The 23521-nt window shown below is 39.1% G+C and overlaps 1 protein-coding gene across 3 annotated transcripts in view; it reads left to right on the forward strand.

Annotated features, from left to right (window-relative positions):
* The window catches only part of DSE (dermatan sulfate epimerase), a 34129-nt gene extending 13640 nt beyond the window's left edge, over positions 1–20489 (forward strand). For all 3 annotated transcript variants that reach the window (XM_056487415.1, XM_056487413.1, XM_056487416.1), the window contains 4 exons: positions 10462–10715; positions 14300–14539; positions 15521–15728; positions 17432–20489. In XM_056487415.1, the coding sequence (XP_056343390.1) occupies positions 10462–10715; positions 14300–14539; positions 15521–15728; positions 17432–19196 (2467 nt within the window). In that variant the 3' untranslated portion in view covers positions 19197–20489. The remainder of the gene's footprint in view (positions 1–10461; positions 10716–14299; positions 14540–15520; positions 15729–17431) is intronic.
* Positions 20490–23521: the final 3032 nt, after the last annotated feature.

Below are 23521 nucleotides of genomic sequence, written 5' to 3' on the forward strand. Positions count from 1 at the left end.
TGCACCTTGCACACTATGGTCCAGGATTGCTGTCACTGTGAATAGGTCAGACAGAGGATGGGAATGTGGGCTTTGCCAGGACAGCGAGGTGGAGCTGGGTGGGGCACTGCTCCCTTCTGTCACAGCTGCTCTTCTACAGCTCTGTGCTGACAGCAGCTCAGCAGAAGTGAGAGTGAAGATTCAAGTCAGCACAAGAAAAGAAGCAGTAGCTGTTCAAGCAGTATTCATTGCTCAAGCTATGATTCCTTACCTTCTAGTAACCAACTAGTAATGTCCTATGAATGTTATCCTTCTATGGGCCATCACTGGAGTTATGCTGGATTTGAGCTAGCATAACTTGGGATCTCTGCCCTCCTGATGGGCATGATTGGAAAGGCATGATAGTGTTCGAGCTCCCCTGTACTAACTATTAAAATGGTGAATGCCACAGAAATACATAAGCTAGAGCAAAAGAAGTGATGGGAGACAGAAAGGACACCCTGGCCATATATATTGCCTGCATCTCACAGAAGAGAGGACGTGGTATTTAGGAAGAAAAGTATTGTCTCAGCAGTGGTGGTAATTTCTAAAATCTTCCACTGAAGCATAGCAATACAAAGCTTCAGTCTTAGCTCTGGAGACAGTGTCTTTCTCCTGGCACACTGACAGAGGGGTATAGCTTACCAGGAGTGAATTCAAGGATGTGACCATCTCCAGTAGGAGACAGACTGCTCCAAAGTCAACACCTTCCTCCTCAGCTTCATCGTTCACACTCTTTCTCAACTTGTTTTGGGTAGGGTATAGTTACAGATGGCCATCTGTTTTAATGAAATAAGAAAGAGAGGGAAGCATTATTTTGAGTAGGAGAATTTGTTTGTGTCTGGTTATTTTCAGTTTCCTACATCTCACTCTCTGTCTCAACCTTATTTAAGTTCCTTATGTCCTGTGATTCCTGCCCTGGATTAATTGTGGTTGGTCTGTCCCTTGTTATAATGCTCTCCTTTGTCCCAGCTGACCAGATAGCAATCAGAACCAAGGATATCCCATTTCCACTTGGCTTTGATGTTATTTACCTGCCTCCAGCTACTTTTTTTTCCTCAACCAAGTATCTTGCATTGCCTTGGTGAAAGAGATACCATGCCTTTCCCATCTTTCCCTTCTGGTGTAGGCATCTCATTCAGAAACCAATTAAGGTTTAATCAGGGTTCTCTGCTTTGCAAAAGTGACTGCAATGTTCCTTAGTAGTAGTGGAAGTGCAGGAGGAAATTGTAAACATAAGCAATAGAGCTGGGCTAAGCTGCCCTTTGTAAAACCTCCAGCTGGCCAGTCTTCAAATGCTGTGGCAGAAACATGAATCTGGTTTCCATTTTTGTTTCCCCCCTGAGAACTTATGTCTGAATGCTGTCAGCATGGAGTTTATGCTATAGCCCTAGCTGTGGTGGCAGCAATACACATCTCTCTGCCTTGTCCAGCAGTGGTTTTCAGAAAAGTAGGAATGTGACATCTCTGAGGCATGTACTCCATTCTCTGTCTGCCTTTGCTCAAATAGTCTGGCTTCAGAGGCTGAAGGAGTGGGCAGACAGATTATGTAAAGCTGTTTTTCCTAAGAAACTCAACTTAAAAGTACCAGAAAATGTTACTGCACTCACTTCTCCACTTAGGATAAGACTAGGAGAATAAACATGATAAATAGGAGTTGTGGCTCTTATATGAGCTGTTCTGGCAGTGTCACAGTGGTGGATTTTTTTGTCTAGTTTATCTAGGTATGTTTGGTTTTCCTCAGACTTCAGAAAAATACCATTCTGGATTATATATTATGGTTATTGTCCTTATTAAATAATTAAGGGCAAGTGTGTTCTAATCAGGAGGGTGGAAAGAAGGAGCAGTCTTCATGTTGCCTGACTTTGGAGCCTTGCATGTTAGGAGAGTCAGAATCATCTGCCAGAACTCTTTATTTCATCAGGAAAAAAGGGCTTTTCCAAAGAGATATCAGTAAGGTAAGTAAAACAGGCCTCTCTCCCCTTAGGCCTCCACAGTAATGTGGGTGCCAAAAGTAGCATGTAAATTTTCTGGAAAAATATCTTTATCACTGACAGTTTCATCAACGTGTTGGAAAGTTTAATTTGGCATTGGCAGCTTAATTCTTTCAGAGCTATAATCTGGATTTCTTTTGACTTCTGCTGTCATGGCATTGACTCTAAAATAGCTTTAGAATGAAAAAGAAAAAAAAGAAAAAAAAAAAAAAAGAAATTAATCTTAATGTGTTTCTTCTAGATTTTTTGGCAATGTTAAGTAAAATTTAAGCCTTACCAGAAAATAAAATGTATGTTTTTATCATGTGCAGTAGTGCAGTAGTTGAATAAAAGAAATATGGTTTAAAATGTCACTGGTTATTTGTTTCAGAATGCTAGGAGATTAAGGAGACTGATGTTTTAAATTTCTTCTTTACATTAGTGGAATCCTCAATAGTCCAAATATCGTTCAATATCCCAGGATACAATTATGAGAAAGTCTTTTGGTAATTGATATATACATGGAAGGGGCATGTAATTAAGAACTCTGGTCCTTTCTCATCTATTAAAGTAGTCACTTTATGTCATATAACAAAGTACACCAGTAACTGAGTTCCTATTTCTGTCAACGAACAGAGGCTGAGCTGTTTGTCATAACAACCCATGTTGATAGGCATGCTGCTCATTAGCAGAGCATCCCTAATGGCTACATCCTGGAGTAGGTTTACATTTTAAAATAAACAGAGGGGCACTGGGTAACAGCTAACTATAACAATCACCCAAAATAAAATGGGAATGACTCTGTTGTGGAGACTAGCAACAGCAAGCAAACGTGCATTAATATTTTAGTTTAAATAGATGAGCATTAATGGTTTTACCTGTAAAAATTAAAAGCTGGTGCTAAATAAACCACTTGTTTTTCCATGGATTGGATATCTAGGTACTGTCTAAAATCTTACGGAGTTTTTTAAGGAGTTTTCCTTATATTTGAACTGTATTGCCTTTTTTTAGAGGGAGCAGAGGATATTGATGTGTTTTCTGGCATTTTATCTCTGAGTGGCCCCTCGAGCACTCCCCACCAGAAGGGCGTTTTGGCCGAGCAGATCTGTGCTCGTGATTCTTTCCATATGCTGCTGGCTCGTCCCGTTCCGTCCTGAGCAGAATGATGTAATCAGAGTCACACATTGTGCAGAAATAACAGTTCAGTCAGATTCTCTCTTTTGGACAAAGCAGAGAAAAACTCTCTTCTTTACTAATCCCACCTTACAAACAAATGCCTTGGGAGTTCACAAATTCTGCATCCTTCTTGTAGCAAGAGAGATGTTCCACTTTGCAATGGCCAGAAAGAGGTTTCTGTGGGTTTGTTTTTGGGTTTTATGCTCATAGTTTGGTTTTTTACACATTTTTAAAGACAAGTATGTTACCAATGTGGAGTAAGGTGTGGGATTTAACAGTGGCCCTGTGGGTTTCACAGGGCAGATAATTACTGTCAAGCACATGCAGACATTCCAAGGAAATAGCAACTAAGGAGAGGCTAACAGGAGGCTGCAGCATAACAAATCTGTGACCTTTCTGCTGCTTTCTTATAAACTAGCAATCATGTGGCTTTCTGTTAGTCACTGTTTATTAACAAGTGTTGGAGCATCCTATACTTTTTAATAAACATACCCTTACTGTTGGTGCCAGAAGTAGAACAATACAGATTACAAGGTAAAAATAGGTATATGTAAATAATTAAATGTGTGGATAATCATTTAACTGAAGGAAATTCTTATATGCCAAGTTGAAATAAAGAAAGTCTGTGTTGACACCAGAAATTTATAACATCTGTTTGACTCCCAATAATCAAACAGCAATCACATTCAAAGAAAACTTAGGGGCCTTTATAAGACTGTGGAATAAAAGTTAGTATAAAAGAAGCTTGGAGGAGCTGATAAGCTGTCTCCCAGAGAAAAAAAAAATTAAAGAAAGGGTAGGAGGATGAATTTGATATCTGCAATATATATTATTTTAGTAATGCTGTTTTTATCTTCTACATATGTAGTGTTTAAAAATAGAAATTGTGCATGTCTGAAATTAAGTGGCTAACTGGATTTTGGAGAGCTTCTTTAATAGCTAAATTGATATAGAAGATAAATTGGTGCTGATGTTCTGTGGTAGCTACAGGGAGCTCACTTTGTGGTGCAACTGGTATAAAAATTTGCTAAAACAAGAGCTAGAGGCAATCTCCTAAAATAAAAACATAATTAAATGTCTGTGTCTGCTTAATATGACACTGAGAACAACTAAAACAGAGTCAGTTCTAGTTTATTAATGTGTCAACACCGAAGCATCATAAAAGCAAGCCCTGTGTGAGAAAGACTCTCTAGTGATCAAAGCCAAAAATGAGAGAAGATCTGAAAGAAGCTTTAAAAGCATCAGAATGATGGTCAGAGACCTATGAGGAAACAGAGGGAAAGAGGTTGAAAAGTAGATTAATATTTTTAAGGATCTAACGCTTTACTTTCCTCCCCATGGCACCTAAGCAGTACAACTCCATTTTTATATGAAGCTCTTAAAACTTTTTTCCCATACTGACATGAATGTAGCCTTTTACATTTAACCACTCCTTTGCTTTCTTCCTGTCAACTGAGCTGCAATGAGCACAAGCATGTGAGATTTCCTGCTGCTGAAACATGGCTGGTAAAGAGAGAGGGGCAAACCTGTTTTACCTCAGATACCAGAAACATAAATCATCAGCTTTTCAAGTATGTTTTTTTATTTTTAACTTTTTTGGTGTTGCAAAGGACCAAGCGCTAAGGCTGGGCAGATAATGGGGCTTTTGCTTTGGCAGCCAACCAGAAAAATTTGGGAAGGGTAAAATCTGAGAGGTTGTTTCTTTTCAAAGAGTCATCTTTTTTCTTCCCAAAATGACAGTTGTAGAATATTGCTCCATTTATTAAGAAAATATTACTTGAGCACCAAAAAAATACCTTGTTTTGGAGACTTCGTAAGAAAAATATTTAATATTTGGTCGGGTTTATAATATAAATGTTGGTGATCTCATTGCCCTTGGAAGGTGTTCTTCCTCTTGATATGTATGCTTTGTATAGCCACAGAAGTATATTTCTCTTTCTTGCCTGGTTGGAGGCTTAAAGCTGTATCTTCTTCTCTCAGAAGTGGGTCAGGACAGTAGCAAGAGTGCCAAGGCGTTGCCCTTGGCATTGGGTAGACAATTGCACAACTGTACAATTGCACAAGCAATCAAGAGGTCAGTTGGCCCCATTACATGCCTCATTTGCATCCACTCTTGACATTTAGTGTGCATTAAACTCAACCATGTTCACAGCTGGCTACCATATCTGGGGCAGATGGCATCGAAATGCACTACAGGGCTGTCTTAGAAATAATTTTCACCTCTAAGCCATTAGAGTTTCTCATTTCCTTTGCATGCACCTAGTGAGATTGAGAATTTCAGTACTGAGGAGGGAGTACTGGCATCCTTCCTTCAGTCTCCTCCTCCAGAAGTTATTCTGCAGTCATTTGTCATGGGAAAGTTTGGAGCACTAAAATTCACGATGTGGATTACTTGTGTAATGCATGTGTCGGGATGTGCTTAATTCTCCATTATGCATGCACTGATGCCATGTTAGTTGTTAACCTAAATGCCAAAACTCAGATCTCACACTGCTTAGAAGGGTGTTCTATACCTCAGATTAAAGAGGATTATTTTCCTATTTACTTCAATTTGTTTTTAAGAACTGGATACACAGTGAAGGAAAGATAACTCTAAACATCCCACAGGTCATGATCAAGGAACTCACTGGAGCAGCAGAGTTTGATTTAAATACTGCTTTGAACAGATAGTTTTTCCATCTTGGCTTGTATTTCTGAGAGAAATGATAGTAGAATAATAGAAACAGGATTGTTTGGGTTGGAAGAGACATTAAAGATCCTCCAGTTCCAAAACCCCTGCACTTGGACAGACAAGGTTGCAGAAAGCCCCATGCAGCCAGGTCTTGAACACTTCCAGTTTGGGGCATCCACAACTTCTCTGGGCAACCTGTGCCAGTGCCCCACCACCCTCAGAGTCAAGAGTTTCTTCATAACTTAATCTCCATTGTTAGTTTCAAACCATTTCCCTATGTCTTATCATTATCTGCCCATGCAAAAAACGTCTTTTTTATATGTTCCCCTTTAGGTACTAGAAAGTTTCTGTGAGGTCTCCCTGGAGACTTTTCCAGGCTGAGCAACCCCATCTCTCTCAACCTGTCTGCATAGGAGAGGTGCTCCAGCCATCTGAGCATCTTTCTGGCTTCCTCTGGACTCGCTCCAACAGGTCCATGTCCTTCTTACACTGAGGAGCCCAGAGCAGTTTGCAGCGCTCCTGGTGGGAGCAGGGCAGAATCCCCTCCCTCACCCTGCTTTTGATGAGCCCAGAACAATTGGCTTCCTGGGCTGCAGGTGCACATCACAGGGTCATGTCCAGCTTTTCATCCACCTGAACTCCCAAATCCACTTCTGTAGGGCTTTTCTCAGTGAATTCTTCTCCCAGTCTGTACTCATGTCTGGGGCTGCCCCAACCCAGGTGACCCTGCTTTCAGTAAGGAAGCAGTTATTTGGTAGTGAATAGTGAGAAATTACAGAAACACCTTTCTACTGAGAGAAGAGGCAGTAGTGGCACCAGAAACGTTGTCAAGAAATTGAGAGGTTGTAGTGATCTCAACTTTGTTGGTGATAGTGGTTTTTACTTTCCACCCATAATTTTAAGCAAATGGTATACTTATTTAGAGCTTGGAATTGCATTTATGAGGGTGCTGTGTATACATAGAACAAACGCAGTACATGCATAATGGTTTTTGGTGCCATCAATTGATCACTGGAAAACAGGGTCTCCTCCTCTTCATATTCATTGTTCTTTGTAGAAGGTGACAAATCTAAAACAGATAAACCACATTGCACCATGCTAAAATTCTTAACATACGTAGGAAAACTATACTACTTATCCATAATTCCAGCCTTATCCATGATCTCATTATTTCTTCAGTTTCTTCATGGAGGATTTGTATCAAACCCTGAATGTTTAAAATAAAGTAACAAAAATACTTTATAGGACACAGATGAACAAAACTTTAAAGAACACCCCAGGCATGTATTTATCCTGTGCCATTCACAGGGTTTGTCCAGACAGCAGTTTTTTTGTGCAGAACAATGCATATGGCTTTGGATGTTTATGGAGTTTGATCATGAGGCAGCAAACCTGTTCAGCACTTTTTGCTCTTTCATAACCTTCTCAAGTTTCCAGATAGGCACCTCTTCCAATTATACCTATACCTACAGATACAGGTATATAAGTGTAAAAAGGTGCTGTAGGGGTGCCTTTATGTTTTAGAATTTCAAATATATTTTAGAATTTTTGGAACAGTTGTCTTTGCTCAAAATGCGTATATCTGCAACTAAGTAGTTGTTCTATAATAAAGAACCCATTATAGATATTTTTGTTTACTTTGGATTTCCTTGTTTGTTTTTGTAGCATCTAATGCCTTTGAAGGCTGACAAGGCTAATGCAGCCTTGAGGTAGAGGTTATTTGCTGTCATCAGAGACAGTTTATTGCGAAGCTGAATTTTATACTCTCTGATATTGAGTTTTAGTCTTGAGTGAATGGCTTGGAAAACAGCTTGTTGTACAGGGCAAAGTGTCAGCTTGTTTTTACCTATCTTTGTATAAATTCATACCACTTTTCTTAGTAGTCAATAGCCCTGAAATAATTTTTTTCACTTACATTCAATGCACGCCTGTGTCTCTGTGGTTTTGCCCAGTTTATCAGCCAGGCTATTTACCAAGTCTGACACTCAGAGATGCATTTAAAAAATGAGAGCATAATTTAGATACAAAAACCATGTAATGCTTGCTATTTGACCATTCTTCTTGTGAATAATTTTCCACACATTAGATATACATTACTTGGTTCCCTTGAAACTTAGTTAAGAGTGGGTGCACTGATTTATAGCAACCAAGGAGTTGTTTCTTCAAAAGAGCTTCACTTTAAGAATAGATGTTGACTGTGGGTTTGTGTGTTTAGAAATTAAGATCTTTAAATCATCATCTTTAATTTTCTCTATTACTTGTGTGAATCTCCTCTGTGAAATTTTATACAAGACTTAACTGTATAGAAGTGCAATTTGAGGGCAGTTGTGACAAAATTGCTTGTCTAACCCAAGCTGGGTAACTATGTCTGTATGTATGATAAGGGTGCCTACCCTAAGGTTTTTTACACAGAAAGGCTGTGGGGTTTGTTTTGGCTTTGTTTTTTCTTTCTTGAAAAGATCAGGTGCCTAAATGCAGTTATAACTTCTTAATTTATCACCTCCCATGTAGAAGACTTTCTATTTTGTCAGAAGCAGTGCTATGAAGACTATTATATGGTCTTGCAATATATATTTTGATATGGTATACTGTTAGAAACTAGGCATAAATTTAGCATACACCTTAACAGTGCAAGTTTACAATAAATCAGTTCCACTGACAAATCAGATTTTAAATTAAGTCAGGTAAAGACCAGGTTTAAGCAGAATAGATTTAATCAGAATCTAATTAGGAGCTTGTGTGTTGTTAAAAGGATACTGAACTTTGGATTAAATATTTTAAATTAGCTCAAATTCTTTCATTGTACTTTTCTTCCACCCTAATGTATATCTTAGCCTCAAACTCTTTGTAATTGTTCCAAGCAGATGCCTTTAAAGTGAAATTTCCTGTTCCTATTTGAACTCTGATTTCTGAATATGCAAAGGTTTAGTGAAACTAAAAATACTTTGGAAATTAGAATTCATTATATAGCTGATCAAAGGAATTTTTCTGTGTCAAAGGATTCCTGAGAGGAAATCATGGTGCCAGAGTGTTGCATATAATTGGCATAGAATGGAACTTTAGTTTTAGGAATAGGATCAACAACATTTTAAGAGCCTTTTCAATTATAAGGAAAGATGAAGAAGCAGAAATAGAGAATTAATTGAGATTTACAAACAACCAGATAACTCAGATGATATTTAATTTAAATCTGTGAGACAAATGTTTCATCTTAAAAAAAAGGAAAAAAGAATGTCTTATTTCACAGCAAGCAGAAGATTAGGTCAAAGCTGAGAGAAGGTGAACAGCTAAAACTGTCAGAAATTCAGCTGATCAGAAAGCAAAAGATTTTCCTTACATGGGAGTATGAATGTGCCAAACTTGAGTTCTTCCAATGATTTAAATATGCTGAAATAAAAATTAAAGGTAATTTTTTTTCACTTGCACATGTCTTTTACCATCATTTCAGTGCCTTAGGCTGATGATCATAATTGGAATGCCATTAAATGATTTTGTAGCAGAATTTTTTGGGGGATTTTTTTCTCATCTGTTCACACTGCTGCTTACACAGATGAAGATGAAATCATATTTGTAGAATCATAAAGTAGTTGAAACTGCAATGTGTGTGCCTTCAGGAGCACAGTACCATTTCTACTGCTTGCAGTATGACATTCATCTCAACAATTTAAATTCATTTCTGTAATAGAAAATAGATTGCAAAAAAATTAAAAAGGAGAACAAGCACGAGAGCAACTGATGATTTTTCAGTTTATACAAGTTTATTTTCACTATGTATTCTTTCACATTTTCTTTTCTGTAGAACCATGACCTAGAAGTACTGTAAGTACTGCAAAATTAAAGTCTTTGATACACAATGTATGCTTGATTTAAGAGGAATATTTTTTCCATGCTACCTATATTATGAATTTTCTTGCTAAAAATTTATTATTTTGCTAAGTTTAGTGTAATCATTGGACACAAGCCAATAGTTCCTAGAAAATATTTTTTTAGTATTGACAGCCTTTTACCTTTTTTCTATCTTAGCACTAAAAAACCCCAGTGTTTATTAATAATGTTAATTAGAGCTATAGTAAAACTAAGTTTCCTCTTCTCTACTTCTGTCCCTGAATGCATTTGGGACATGACAAAACAGTATAGTGAATTGTTTTATTATACTTGCTTTAAAGGCAGCTTTAGTCTCATAGGCACCATTTATTATCAACTGACTCCTTTGGAAAAGAAAGAAAACATTTGTTGCAGGAGGTTGGAGGAGTATAAGCCATGGCATATTACTTTATCACAAAAATTACATGAATCTTTATTCAGATGAATAGATTCCATTTCTGTACAATCAGTATTCTACCTATCTTTCTCCTAGGAAAACCCAGAATATTTCAAACATTTTTCTAGTATTTAGCAACTTTATCTTTCTAATAAATTTTATGAGCTATGAAGATTAGTGTTGTCTATACTTAGAATAGGAAAGAATAGTTTGGAGACTTGGTAAGTATCTTAATACTGTGTTAAAATTCAACCTGAATCATCTAACTTTGGAGACTTTAAGTCATATACATGTCACAGTACAGTAAGGGGGAAAACTAAGCAGGTGAAACTCAATTGATTGCCATTTTTATTTATTGACAGGCTAGTGAAGGATGCCCCCTGGGATGAAGTTCCTCTTGCTCACTCCTTGGTTGGTTTTGCCACTGCTTATGACTTCTTGTACAGCTACCTTAGCAAGATTCAACAGGAGAGATTTCTTGAAGTGATTGCCAATGCCTCAGGATATATGTATGAAACATCCTACAGACGTGGATGGGGTTTCCAGTACCTTCACAACCACCAGCCTACCAACTGTGTGGCCCTGCTGGCTGGAAGCCTGGTTCTGATGAATCAAGGTATGTGCTAAGCCATAGGAATGTTTTTCTGAAGTGTGTCAACTCAAATCAGCTAATTATGCAGCAAAGTTCAGGATTTGATAAAAATGCTTCTTAGTATACAACAGTATTGGGTTTGCTCTTTTGGTGCTTGGTAAAATTTAGTTTACTGAATAGAACAAAAGTCTATGGGCAGATATACAAAGTATGATGTGTGTGTATAAAAGTTCAGTCTTCTAAGTGATTCTGAAATTATTGCCTCACGGTCTTAAAAATCCCCTGTGTACAGTTTGACCAGTCCTGATTTATGGACAGTGTCTTTCAGAGTAGGTTATCAATGTAGAATGATGTGCTTGGTCTCCTTACACAAAGCATTATGAAAGTCAGCAGTCAGAAATGGCCAGTGCTCTAACCTGGGAGCCAGACAACAGAATAACCTGGAATTTTATCCAAGACTTCTGTTTGGTCGCCTGGGGGAGATGCAAAAGTGTAACTTTATCCACCCAAGTGCCACAGCTTAGGACCTTTCTTCCCAAAAGCCTTTTCTATGGAGATTCATAAGGCTGTACTTTTTTGCCCTCTGAATTCTGCCCCTGCACCCACAACCAGCATTTGTGCCAGGTTTCCTCTTCTTCTTTGCTTCAGGGACATAAAACCATCCTTCCCATTTCCAAGGTGAATACCCTGGCCAGTAGCTTTTGCCTCTGCTCTGTCAAGGGGCTATTCCTGTCCTCCTGGAGAATGCAAGTCACAGAGTGAGAGGGAGAAAGCAAGTAAGCAATCCCGACTTTAAATCCCAGGTACTTCAGCTGAGAGATGGAGAGATGGCAGTCATGGAGCCAGCTCCTGCTTTTATAGGAATGAATCAGCATTTCATCACGTGATTATTTTATATGTGCTAGAAGTATTTTGAAAACATGATCCCCAATGGAATTACTTAAACACTGCAAGTCAATTAAAATCTAGTTTCTGGATGCTGATGGTGTAGCCAAGCTGCTCAGCCCTGCCAAGCACAGGCACATCTGCACATCAATGGAGCTTTCAAGTGCTCAAAGAAGTGTGACAAAAAACTGTGACACCTACTGTGTTTGGAGGGTCATTTTTTGCTAAGTGCCTGTCAAAACAAACACACTGACTGATGTGTATATGTTGAAAAGCGTCAAGAGGGTGTGTGGAAGTTATTCTTTGTCCTCCTGTCTTGCCTTCCACAAATTGAAGACTCCAGCCATGTTTAATCAGTGGGTTTGCTAAATTTCATATAATTCCATCCATCCTAAGCCTTTGTTGGTGCAGAAAGGTGGCAGTTTGCAAGATGATTCTGCTTTTCTTTAAGGTATAGACCATAAGTATGCCTTGTGAAAACCAATGAAAACATCACAAGAAGATGGGCAATATTTTTTTCACTAAAGTAATGGTGTTTGTGGGGAGGAGGAAAGAAAAAAACAGGAAACTAATGAGTTTTTGAGCAAATTGAAAATAGTGGTAATATTTAAAATGAAAATAGATCAAAACAGATTGTATATTTCTAAATTAAAATTCTGTTGTTTTGATATAGAACAACTTTATTTTTTTTAAATAGCAACTTAAATGAGGTTTTTCGGTTAGTCTAAAATGGAAAAAAACCCAAACTGTAATTCCAATATGAAAGAAACTAATCTGAAGGAGACAGAAAAGGGAGGAAGAAAAGGAATGAACATACTATGCTTCTGAATTAGAAACATAGCAATTGCAAATAATGTACCCCAGTGCAGACCTTTCTCACAGAAGATTTAAATTCCAACTAGTTAGTTTAAACACAATTCAGCTATTGAAGCTTGTAGAGACTAAATAGCCAATTTAAAAGAATGCAAATGTTGCCATTGGCATGAAAAATGAAACTAATTGAAGTCAATTCTAGGCACATGCACATGGTGAAGTCTTTGCATTCAGCCACTCAGATGTTCAAAATAGAAACTTATAGAGTAATATAAGTGTACTTATATTAATGTACTACAAGTGCAGTGTTATAGCGCAGATATATCCTAAGTAAACAGAGCATTAATGCACTACAATGGTAAATCATTTTGCTAAACCATGGCAAGAAACATTCTTGCAGCAGTCAAAAACTAGCTTCCCTTTTATGTCACAAGGGAAAACAGGAGTGGAAACATTCAGGATTTTATTCTGACAGACCACTGTGCTGCCAACTCCATGAAGAGTAATGATAGAGTGTCTTAACAGCTATAAATGAAGTGGAAGTAAGTAGTACCACTGCCACTGTTGCTCAGTCCTTCCCCATCACAGTTTTCTCTTCAGCCAGGCATTTAAAGTACTGTGTTAAACTCAGGTTGTCTGTTTTGCTTAGGCATTGCTATTTTTTCCTCTGTTAACTGAGCAGGATTTGGCAGCCTTGACTACGAGGATGCCTGAATTACTCATCACTGCTGAGCATAAATACATTGTTGGTGACAATGAGATGAAACACTCTGAATAACAGAATTGAATGTAGCTCCTACTCCCTTAGCCTGACACATGTGCTTCATTCAGCAGGCACTGATTCACCACCTAGTGGGGTGTAACATGTGCCAGCTGGGCTTTGCTATAGGGTGGAATTAAGCCTGGTTAAATCTATGTCCAGACACTTTGAGCTGGGAGAACACTAAGTTGCCATGTAGAAGCACAAGGCAGTTGATTTCTGTTTAGTCCTACCTCTCTTGCTATTCAATCAAAAAAAAAAAAAAAAGAGAAGACACACAGCTTTTCCTCTGCTGGTTTCCATGTGCTGGCTTCTCCAATATGTAAATGTGGTGCTGAGGCTCTCATGCTTGTGCTTAGAGAAAGCAGACTGGCACTGAGAAGGTTTCAAGTGACCTCTTCCCAGATCTTGGTTTGTGTAGAGCAGACCAAAATAGTAAAATCTCCGAAATGCTTTTCTTTAGAAAAACTAAAACTGATTAGGTCTTGTATATGTGGAGGCTGAGAATTTATCTACTTGGATGATTAATTTTATTCTGGAATTGAGGAATCTACTTTTGGAATTAGTCATGCCAAGCTCTTCCAAAATAACTTTTATTTGGATAACCCTTTAGGTTATACAACAAACTGAAAATATAGAACAGAGCAGATCTTAAAATAGAGCATGGGTTAGAAGAATATAAATTAATATCAGTTAATGCATCTCAAATGTGAACTTTTTTACTTTTTTAGTCTCTGTGGATCTCCTTACCATGGTGGTGATCCTGCCAGTGAAAAATGCCCGATCAGAATTGTTGCATTATTGGAGCCCTCTAGTGGGGCCATTGGTTTGTTTTCATACAGCTTTAACTTGAAATGCAATAAATAGTTTTGGTTTGGCTCTTCCTTTTTTTGCATGCCCTAAATGCATTAAGGAGATTTTAATTTTAAATTGTAAAGCATAGCCCCATATGTGACCTTGCTTTGCTGTGTTTAAATACAGTATTTGATTTTTCACCCTAGATGTACAGGAATGCTGCAGCAGTAGGTTGTATAATAGACCCCTGGTCTGAAGATTCCTTGCTGTGAAGGATCCCACTGTGGGAGTACAGATGGCATTGTCTATGAACTGTTGTATAGTAATTAGTTTTGCCATTGTCTTTTTCTCTCAGGCTACCTTCAGGAAGCTTACTTGTGGACCAAGCAAGTGTTGGCCATCATGGAGAAGTCAGTAGTCCTGCTGCAGGAGGTCACAGATGGTTCCCTCTATGAAGGGGTGGCTTATGGCAGCTACACAACCAGATCACTGTTTCAGTACATGTTTCTTGTCCAAAGGCATTTTGACATCAATCACTTCAGCCACCCCTGGCTCAAGCAGCACTTTGCATTTATGTACAGGACTGTCCTGCCAGGTAGGTCCTTTGGGTGAATGAAGATGAATCTCTTTATTTTTGAAGCAGCAATACATTTCATACTTGAAATAGGCCATTTTAAACCAGCACTCTCCTTGGATTTTTTCAAAATAATTATTGCCTTGGATTTTACATTCAACAGTCATCAAAACAATAACATCATTGTTTATCACTGCTTATTAATGATGGACACCTTCCACTAGCCCAGGTTGCTCAAAGTCCCATCTAGCCTAGCCTTGAACACTGCCAGGAGTGGAGCATCTACAACTTCACAACCTGTTCAAGTGCCTCACTATCCCTACAGGAAAGAACCTCTTCTTTTATATCTAAACTAGTTTAGATAGTTTTCAGTTTAAAGCTGTTGCCCCTTGTGTTGCTTATTTGCAGTACACTTCATTAGGAACTTGCATTGCTGAAAATGCAGGTTAAAAAAGGGATAGATAACTCTCTTGGAAACCCAGACCTATCCATGTACATAAGGGGAGCTGAATGCAGCTTTGGTATGGCAGCACAGTGCTGACTCCATGTGAGATCACAGGCATCCTTTGGGGAGAGGCTCCTGAGAGCAAAATTAACTCACACTGATGGCTTCAAGGTGAAGCTGTATATTTTGTTCTTCGAGGGCGCCTCTGGTTTATTCCTTTGGAAAGTATATATTCACATAAAAACATAAAAGCTGTAAAGGGAAAGTTGCCTTTGCCAGACTTGAGTGAGGAGAGGAAGTGGATTGCATCTTGCATTTTGTGTAGTACTTTGGCTTTCTGTAGCCCAAAGCCAAAGAAGAAAGGGGAATATTCAAGTTAGCTGCAGCAGAAGGAAACCACTCCTGTGTAACCTATTTACAGCTCATTTACAAGCCAGTCTATAAACATCTGAAAAGGCTGCTTCTGTTTGCACGCTTGCCTTCACCATCACACTCTTCAAAAGCATTTTTGTGTGCTTGTTGGTTCTTTCTTACATTCCTCCTCCCTTTTCCCCAAGGGTTCCAGAGAACCGTGGCCATCGCGGATTCCAACTACAACTGGTTCTACGGGCCGGAGAGTCAGCTGGTGTTTCTGGACAAATTTGTCATGCGCAATGGCAGCGGGAACTGGCTGGCAGAGCAGATCAGAAGGAACCGAGTGGTGGAGGGCCCGGGCACACCATCCAAAGGGCAGAGGTGGTGCACTCTCCACACTGAATTCCTCTGGTATGAAAGGGAACGAGTGGGCTCAAAAGGAACCTGGCAGCTGTTTGCTGTTAGTGATAATTCATTATCTTTAGATGTGCACTGTAGAGGCTGGGCTCAGGCTGTCCCTGTGCCACCCAGGCACAAAAGAATTTATTCACTTATCACAGATGCACAGTATGGGCTGCCACAGGGATCACCCTGGTCTTGTCCTACATCTGTTTTTATGGTTTCCTTCCACTGTCTATGGCTTTCATAGACTACAAGCCATTCCAAAAACTGAAAATTTGCCTGTATGTAGTCTTTGTTTAATTTGGTCTATTCTAATGAGGTTTAATCCTCTTGTGTTCTTTTATAATGAATTAGGTAAATATTTAAAGCATAGTTTTCTTTCAAAAGTGCTCTGAATTAGTATAAACTTTCCTTTAAAAGTAAATAATCCAAGCAGTGATGCTATTGTTAACTGGATTTGCACACTAATTTGCAAGTCATGCTTGGAAAAAATGCCATGCTATGGCTAAATGGATATTTTCCCAGGCAATTTACAGCTATGCTAACTTCTATGTCAGTCTCCTAAAAGCAAGGAATTAAACAACTCGAGAAGCTTTAGATCCACCTATGAATTCTGTTTGTGGAGATAAGTGTATTTTCGAGGAGTCAGTGTAACTCTCTCTCTCTTGCAAGGAAAATCTTATTGAATATCTGTTGGTTTGCACTTACTATGTGCACATTAGAGTGCATATTTGTTAGGCTCCAAACAGTTTTCATCTTGTTACTTGCAAAATACAGAATCTCTCCTCTACGACCTCATCCCATCACTGTTTTCTCCTGTGTCTTCTTGGAGATTCTGGGACTGTCTAGGGCCTGCCAGAAGCTCCTGGTTAGTTGTAAGAATAAATCTGATTCCAGAACTGTCTAACAGAAATATTAGTGTGCTTACTATGGTTTTGTTTATCTTGGTTGCTTAAAAACAATGCCAGAAGGTTAAGTTTTGAAGTTTTGTTTTGGATTTTTGTTGTTTTAACTCCCATAGATAAAATTTTAATAATTTTAACCTTTTCTGGAATTAAGGCTCCTTTTTAAACAAAATGTCTTATATCTTAAAATTTATTTGAATAAACATTAATTATTTTTTTTAGCCGAGTTTGGAGAAAGAAACTAACATACGTTAACTGATACAAATAATAAACATTTATTTTTTAGAGTGCCTTTTCACTAATTTTTAATTTATTGACTATTCTGGTTAAAGACTACAGACTTCTGTAATCATCATTTTGGGGAAACAGATACTCTGCTTCTCTTTGTTAAGTAATCACTAAATAGGCACAAATGCTGATGTCTAGGCAGAGTCTGCAGCCTGGTCTAATCTGCCTTTTTTGAAGATCTATGTTATAGTCAGTAGTTTTATGACTATATAGGACAAAACATGGCTAGTTTGAAATTAGTGGTACTCTTATTTTTGAACTGCAGCAAAACTGCTTGGTTTAAATGCAGAGCAGATGCTTTCGGCTATAGTTCTGTAAAAAGCACACAATGAATTTGTATAGGGATTAGTATGATGAATAATAATTACAGCTTTAAGATTAGGAAGCGTAACTATGGGCTTCATATTGTTGGCTGGCTCCTTGATGTGAATAGTGAATTGTTTTTTGAGTTTTGTACTAGTGCTGACAGTGGAATCAGTCAGGTGATTTTTAACCCCTTTTTTCTAATTATTTTTGCAGGTATGACGCAAGCTTGCGCTCTGTCCCTCCACCAGACTATGGGGTTCCTAAGCTGCATTATTTTGAAGACTGGGGAGTGGTAACTTATGGAAGTGCTTTGCCAGCTGAAATCAACAGGCCTTTCCTTTCCTTCAAGTCAGGAAAGCTGGGAGGACGTGCAATATATGATATTGTTCATAAGAACAAGTACAAAGAGTGGATCAAGGGGTGGAGGAACTTTAACGCTGGCCACGAACACCCAGACCAGAACTCCTTTACTTTTGCTCCCAACGGTGTACCTTTCATAACAGAAGCTCTGTATGGGCCAAAATATACTTTTTTAAATAATGTGTTGATGTTTTCCCCTGCTGTGTCTAAGAGCTGCTTCTCCCCATGGGAAGGGCAGATTACAGAAGACTGTTCCTCAAAGTGGCTTAAATATAAACATGACTTGGCTGGTGACTGTCAGGGACGAGTGGTTGCCGCCATGGAGAGAAGCGGGGTGGTTTTCATCAGGGGAGAAGGAGTGGGTGCATATAATCCTAAACTGAAGCTGAGAAAATTGCAAAGAAACCTTATACTTCTCCATCCCCAGCTTCTCTTGCTAGTGGACCAAATCCACCTAGAAGACGACAGCCCTCTGGAGGCAGCGACCAGTTTCTTCCACAACGTGGACGTGCCTTTTGAAGAAACAGTTGTTGATGATGTCCATGGGGCCTTCATCAGGCACCGTGATGGGATTTATAAGATGTACTGGATGGACGACACTGGCCACAGTGAGAAAGCCACCATTGCCTCGAGGATGTACCCCCGGGGCTACCCCTACAACGGGACAAACTACGTGAATGTAACGACCCTGCTGCGGCGCCCCGTCACCAGGGCCATCTACCTTTTCATTGGGCCCTCTGTGGACGTGCAGAGCTTCACCGTGCGTGGGGATTCCCCGCAGCTGGATGTTTTTGTGACCACTGGTGAGCACGCCTACGCCGTGTACCTGTGGCCTGTCGAGGACGGCTCCCGCTCTGCCTTTGCACAGGTTATCGCAGACCGCCAGAAAATCGTCTTTGACCGAGCCTCTGCCATTAGGAGCTCCACAGTGCCAGAAGTGAAGGACTACATGGGGATCGTGGAGAGGAACCTGCAACACATTAAGCCCGTTTTCCAGCAGCTTGAGAAGCAGATCCTGTCTCGTGTACGCAACACGGCCAGCTTTAGGAAGACTGCTGAGCGTCTGCTGAGGTTTTCAGATAAGAGACAGACAGAGGAGGCCATTGACAGGATATTTGCAATCTCACAGAGGCAGCAGCAGCAGCAGCAGCGTGGCAGAACAAAGAAAAACAGAAAGGTATCCAAAGGCTACAAATTTGTTGATGCCGTTCCTGACATTTTTGCACAAATTGAGGTAAATGAAAGAAAAGTGCGACAAAAGGCACAGACTCAAGCACAAAAAGAGTTGCCTGTAGATGAAGACGAGGAAATGAAAGATCTTCTGGATTTTGCAGATATCACTTATGTGAAGCACAAAACTGGGGTGTCAATCAAAGGCCAATCGGGGCTGGCACAAATGGTGACGACTACTCGAAGTGCCCCGTCAATATCAGCTTCTTATACTCGCCTCTTTTTACTTCTCAACATTGCTATTTTTTTTGTCATGTTAGCAATGCAGCTCACGTATTTTCAGAAGGCCAAGAGACTGCATGGCCAAAGATGTCTCTATGCAATACTTTTAGTAGACAGCTGTATATTATTGTGGCTGTATTCTTCCTGTTCTCAGTCACAATGTTAGCAGAAGACCTCTACTAGTTGACCAGTTTGTGGTCATATATGTCTATGCAAAAGCATTAACCCTAATAGGGCCAAAGTTTATATCTTTCTTTTTTTTTTTTTTTTTTTTTTTTTTTTTTCCTGAAACATTCCAAAAACAACTGGGGAAAGATTGTTTTCAGACCAGAAGGGATTAAAGAATAGGGCAAGCAATGAATAGCTCAGAAAAATCAGTAGTTAGCAAGTACTCCTCCTTGTGTTTGGAGTTGGGTCTCACATCTGAAGGAATGTTATGCTTTGTTCATCAGAGTTCAGTAATTTAAAGTTGTAATTAATTATTTGGTGAGAAGAGCCCTCTTGATAGGTTTGTTTCTAAGGTCTTTTTTTATACACAATTTGATTTGCATGTAGTGAGTTTTCATTTGAGGCTGCTAGGGATATCTCTGGACATTCTCCTAAGATGACGACATTCAAACATATGTATATGAGGCAGATCTTAGCAGTAGACTTCATTTCTCTCTGCCAAACCAAAGAATAGCTCAATATGGGACACCGCTGTATCATTATTGTAGACCCTTATATTGTGTCATCTCCTCTATGCTTTACAATCTGGCACATGGGGAAATGACAATCACATCAGTGCTTGCCAAGTGAGAAGCACATCACTAGTAGGTGGTAGTAGTAGAAGGCAAATATGGGGTTAACCCAAAGTAGAACAGAACACAATTCTCAGGAAAAAAAAAATATATATTTTAGCCAAGTGTAGGCTGAAGAATGCTGAATTCTGTAGGGTCTGTTCTCCATTTTGTATGGCAGGGTTTCAAGAAACTTTTCTATAGTTTGAAGCACATCTTAGTAAGGAAATATTGTCCTAGATCTCTGCCCTTCCATTTGTAGTTTTAAAAATACAAAGAACCAAAGAAATCCTGTGGTAACCTCAGCAACTGCTAGTATGAAAAAGTATGTATTAAGGAAGTATTTAATGTCTTTTTTTCTTTCCACATGGCTAGAAAGAGGAAAGTTAAAATTTTGTGAACAGCCTGTTCTCTATAAAGCATCAGCAAGGGTTCTGTAAGCTCTTGGTGGCCCCAGGTCAATTATTTGGGGATTAGTGGTAAATGGAATCATGTGCTTTATGACAAAAATGAATTTGACATCTCCACATATATTCCCTTCTGTTCATTAAACTAATTTCAAAAATTCATAGCTACTTGAGAGAATGGAATCTCTGTGGAATTGGGGCATACCTGTATGTCTTTAGAGAAAAACAATTCTTCATTACATTTGCTAAATAAAAGCATTATAATTATCTCTATGGAAAAGTTGTTTTTGTTTGATTTAAATATTTTTCCTGATAATTACAGTTAGTATGTTCATCATCACTTGGTTCAAACCACTTGCTTCCTCTTCTTTACGCCGTTTAGATAGATGTATGTTATCTACATACTCATGTTAAGCCTTCTGCAAGTCTGTGTGTTGAAATGCGATGAGCTTGCCTTGTCTAAACTTCCTCAGTGAATAAGTCAGAATATTTTCACTAGGTTCCAGCCTACTGAGTCAGTTCAGAGCACTGTATTCACATAAATAAGCCCTACTGCAGTCTTCAATGCAGAGATTAGCAATTAAGGTACGGTTTTGCACATTAGCTCTCATTTACACCACGCTTCCCTGCACTGTTCCAGCAGTGCCAAGGGAAAGAGGTGGTTGCAAGAGCTGCCCGTGCTAACAGCCAGGTCAAAGCAGCTTTTAAAGCAGACTGAGATTCAAATGAATGGTATGTGTGCAATGGTACTGTAAAGGGAAATGAAATGCAGCATCCTGACCCTCCTCAATGAGTGACCAGACCCATTTCAGCATCAAGTGTGCATCCAGGGCTTTTGCAGCCTGTGCTTGGTTTGCACCTGTTAAGGATTTATGTGTACATGATTGACATTACTTGCTGCTCTGCAATCCACTTGCACAAATGTAGCTTTCATTGGGCAACTAAAGAAGCAATTTAGGCCTTAATTGTGCTGTCTTCTAGATATGAAAAGAATCCTTAGTTATTCTTTTCCAGGCCAGAGTCTTTAAAAAGACCCTCTCCAGTGGTTCTGTTTACACTCTCATTTCCATTCTTTTCTCTCTCATTCCTTACCAAGGGCTGTAACTCTTTTTTATTTTTATTTATTTTTATTTTTATTTTTATTTTTATTTTTATTTTTATTTTTATTTTTATTTTTATTTTTATTTTTATTTTTATTTTTATTTTTATTTTTATATATTTTGAAACAAGTAGTAGAACAGATTGTTCTATGCCATCAGTAATGTGGCATGGGCAGTTGAGTGTTGGATAGAAGTGCCTGTGTCACAGCAAAGAAACAGTTGGAGGCCTCAGGCAGCAGGACCCTGAAAAATCCAAGCTGCCCTTGCTTCATAGGAAATGCAGTGAGGGAGAAGAGGTAAATGGGTTCAGCCCAACAGCCCTACTGGCTTGTGGGAGGGCTGGAGAAAGATGGTGTTCCTCCACACTTGCTTATGCAGGAGAGGCTTTCCTCACCTTTGCATCTTTTGTCTGAACTGCAGGAAAGAAGCAGCCTCAGTGTCCATGGCAGAAGCATTTAGCACTGGGTTCATCTAGAATGGGTATACTGAACAACTTTTGAAATGTCACTGTATGGCACCCAGCAGCAAAGTTATTTGCCAGGTGTTTCTGGCACATGCCTCTGCTCCCATTCTTATTCTGCTTCCTTTTCGTTTCTGAAAATGTTCATTTTCTGCATCTCTGGCCACAGCAAAAAGTGGCTATCCAAGAACTGGGTGTATGTGGATGGGTTCCTGTGCTCATCTGAGACCCTGCTGACTTCACTCCATTTTTCTTCAATAGCTGCTGTTCAATCATGCATGCTTCATTTCAGGACTGCAGTCTAATTTAGTCTAAAGTTAATTCACTGCATTCTGAACAAAGTGAATGGACATTTAGCTCACAGGCAGTGGTGTATATGTTTGAGGGTGGAAGTAGAATCTGGTTCTTAGATTTTTTCGATTATTTTTTTGAGTCCAGCCAAGAAATATCTGTGTTATATACATCATTGTGGTTTATGAAAGCAAAGGGAAAGGAGCACATGACTTCATTTCTTAAAAATTGTAAGATGAAAGCTTATTCTGAAGAATTTTCTGTCTGAAATACATCACATTCTTCTGTTAGTCTATGTATTTTCCACTGATGAAAAGCATTTTATTAGTGTTCAGAAGCATATAGAATTTGAAAAATAGCTGTATTTCTGCACTGGGACATTACATTCACAATTATATGGTCTGCAAAAGACTCACTTGGGACCATAAATACTTTTGTCTAACTTTAATCCCTTTGCTCTGGCTAGTCTTTTCAAATCAATAGGGTAACTTCAGGCTGGTCAGTCAGACTGAGTTAATGAAGCCAAGATATCACATTCTGTGCTTTCTTGGCTGCTGACTCCAGGAGCTCTCTGCAGCAGAAGGCCTATGCAACCCAGTGCTGGATATGTCTGTACTGTCATCAGTATAGAAATTGTGTTCCTTGAAACAAATAATGTCAAAGCATTTCAAATAAGAGCCCTGAACCCTCTCAAGTAAGGAACAAAATTATTCTCTGCTTCAGGCAGGCAGGAGACTGGGCCCAGCTACACAATATATGAGTGCATTTCTTCAGCAGAATGCATGTGTAGCTACCTTTCTTGACAGGTTCTTCAGGCTGACTAAGCATTCATAATACTTATGGTGATTTTCCAGAAATTTAGGATGCAGAAAAAAATTGCTAGATGAAATGCATTATTGCATAAGACATTTAGCATGATATTGTGACCTTTTTCCCCTTTGACTAGTGTCAAAACCGTCAATGATTTTACTGGTTTCCTAACTGACCCTGGAACAATCAAGAGGAAAACTGTCCCACTCCAACCCCCAGGGCTCTGTAACCATCAACAAAAATACACAACTATATATGAGTTTATATATGAGTTTATGACTGTCCCCAAAATATTGACATACATTTTTTCACCAAATATTCCAAACTCAGTCTAGCTTCATACCTAACTTCAGTTGGAAGGCATTTTTCAAGGAGGTGGAACGCTTCTAAAATCACAAGTATAAAACCCCTGGTTTCTCACTTTGTCTTCATTAAAACTGTAACATAGGAAGCGAGGAATGGCAGAAAAGCTGGGCCCACTGGATATGCCTACAGGAAGAAAACTTGAGGAGGATTGAGGCATGGGAACTTCCCTACACTGCCAAACTGCTGGGAGGGTAAGCTAGATGAATTTGCCCTGTGGCAAGAGGGAATAGGTGATCAGCATATGCATTTCTTTTTATCTCTAAAGAACAGGACTGTCC

This window comes from Oenanthe melanoleuca, chromosome 3 (assembly GCF_029582105.1).
Source record: "Oenanthe melanoleuca isolate GR-GAL-2019-014 chromosome 3, OMel1.0, whole genome shotgun sequence".
Classification (NCBI taxonomy): domain Eukaryota; kingdom Metazoa; phylum Chordata; class Aves; order Passeriformes; family Muscicapidae; genus Oenanthe; species Oenanthe melanoleuca.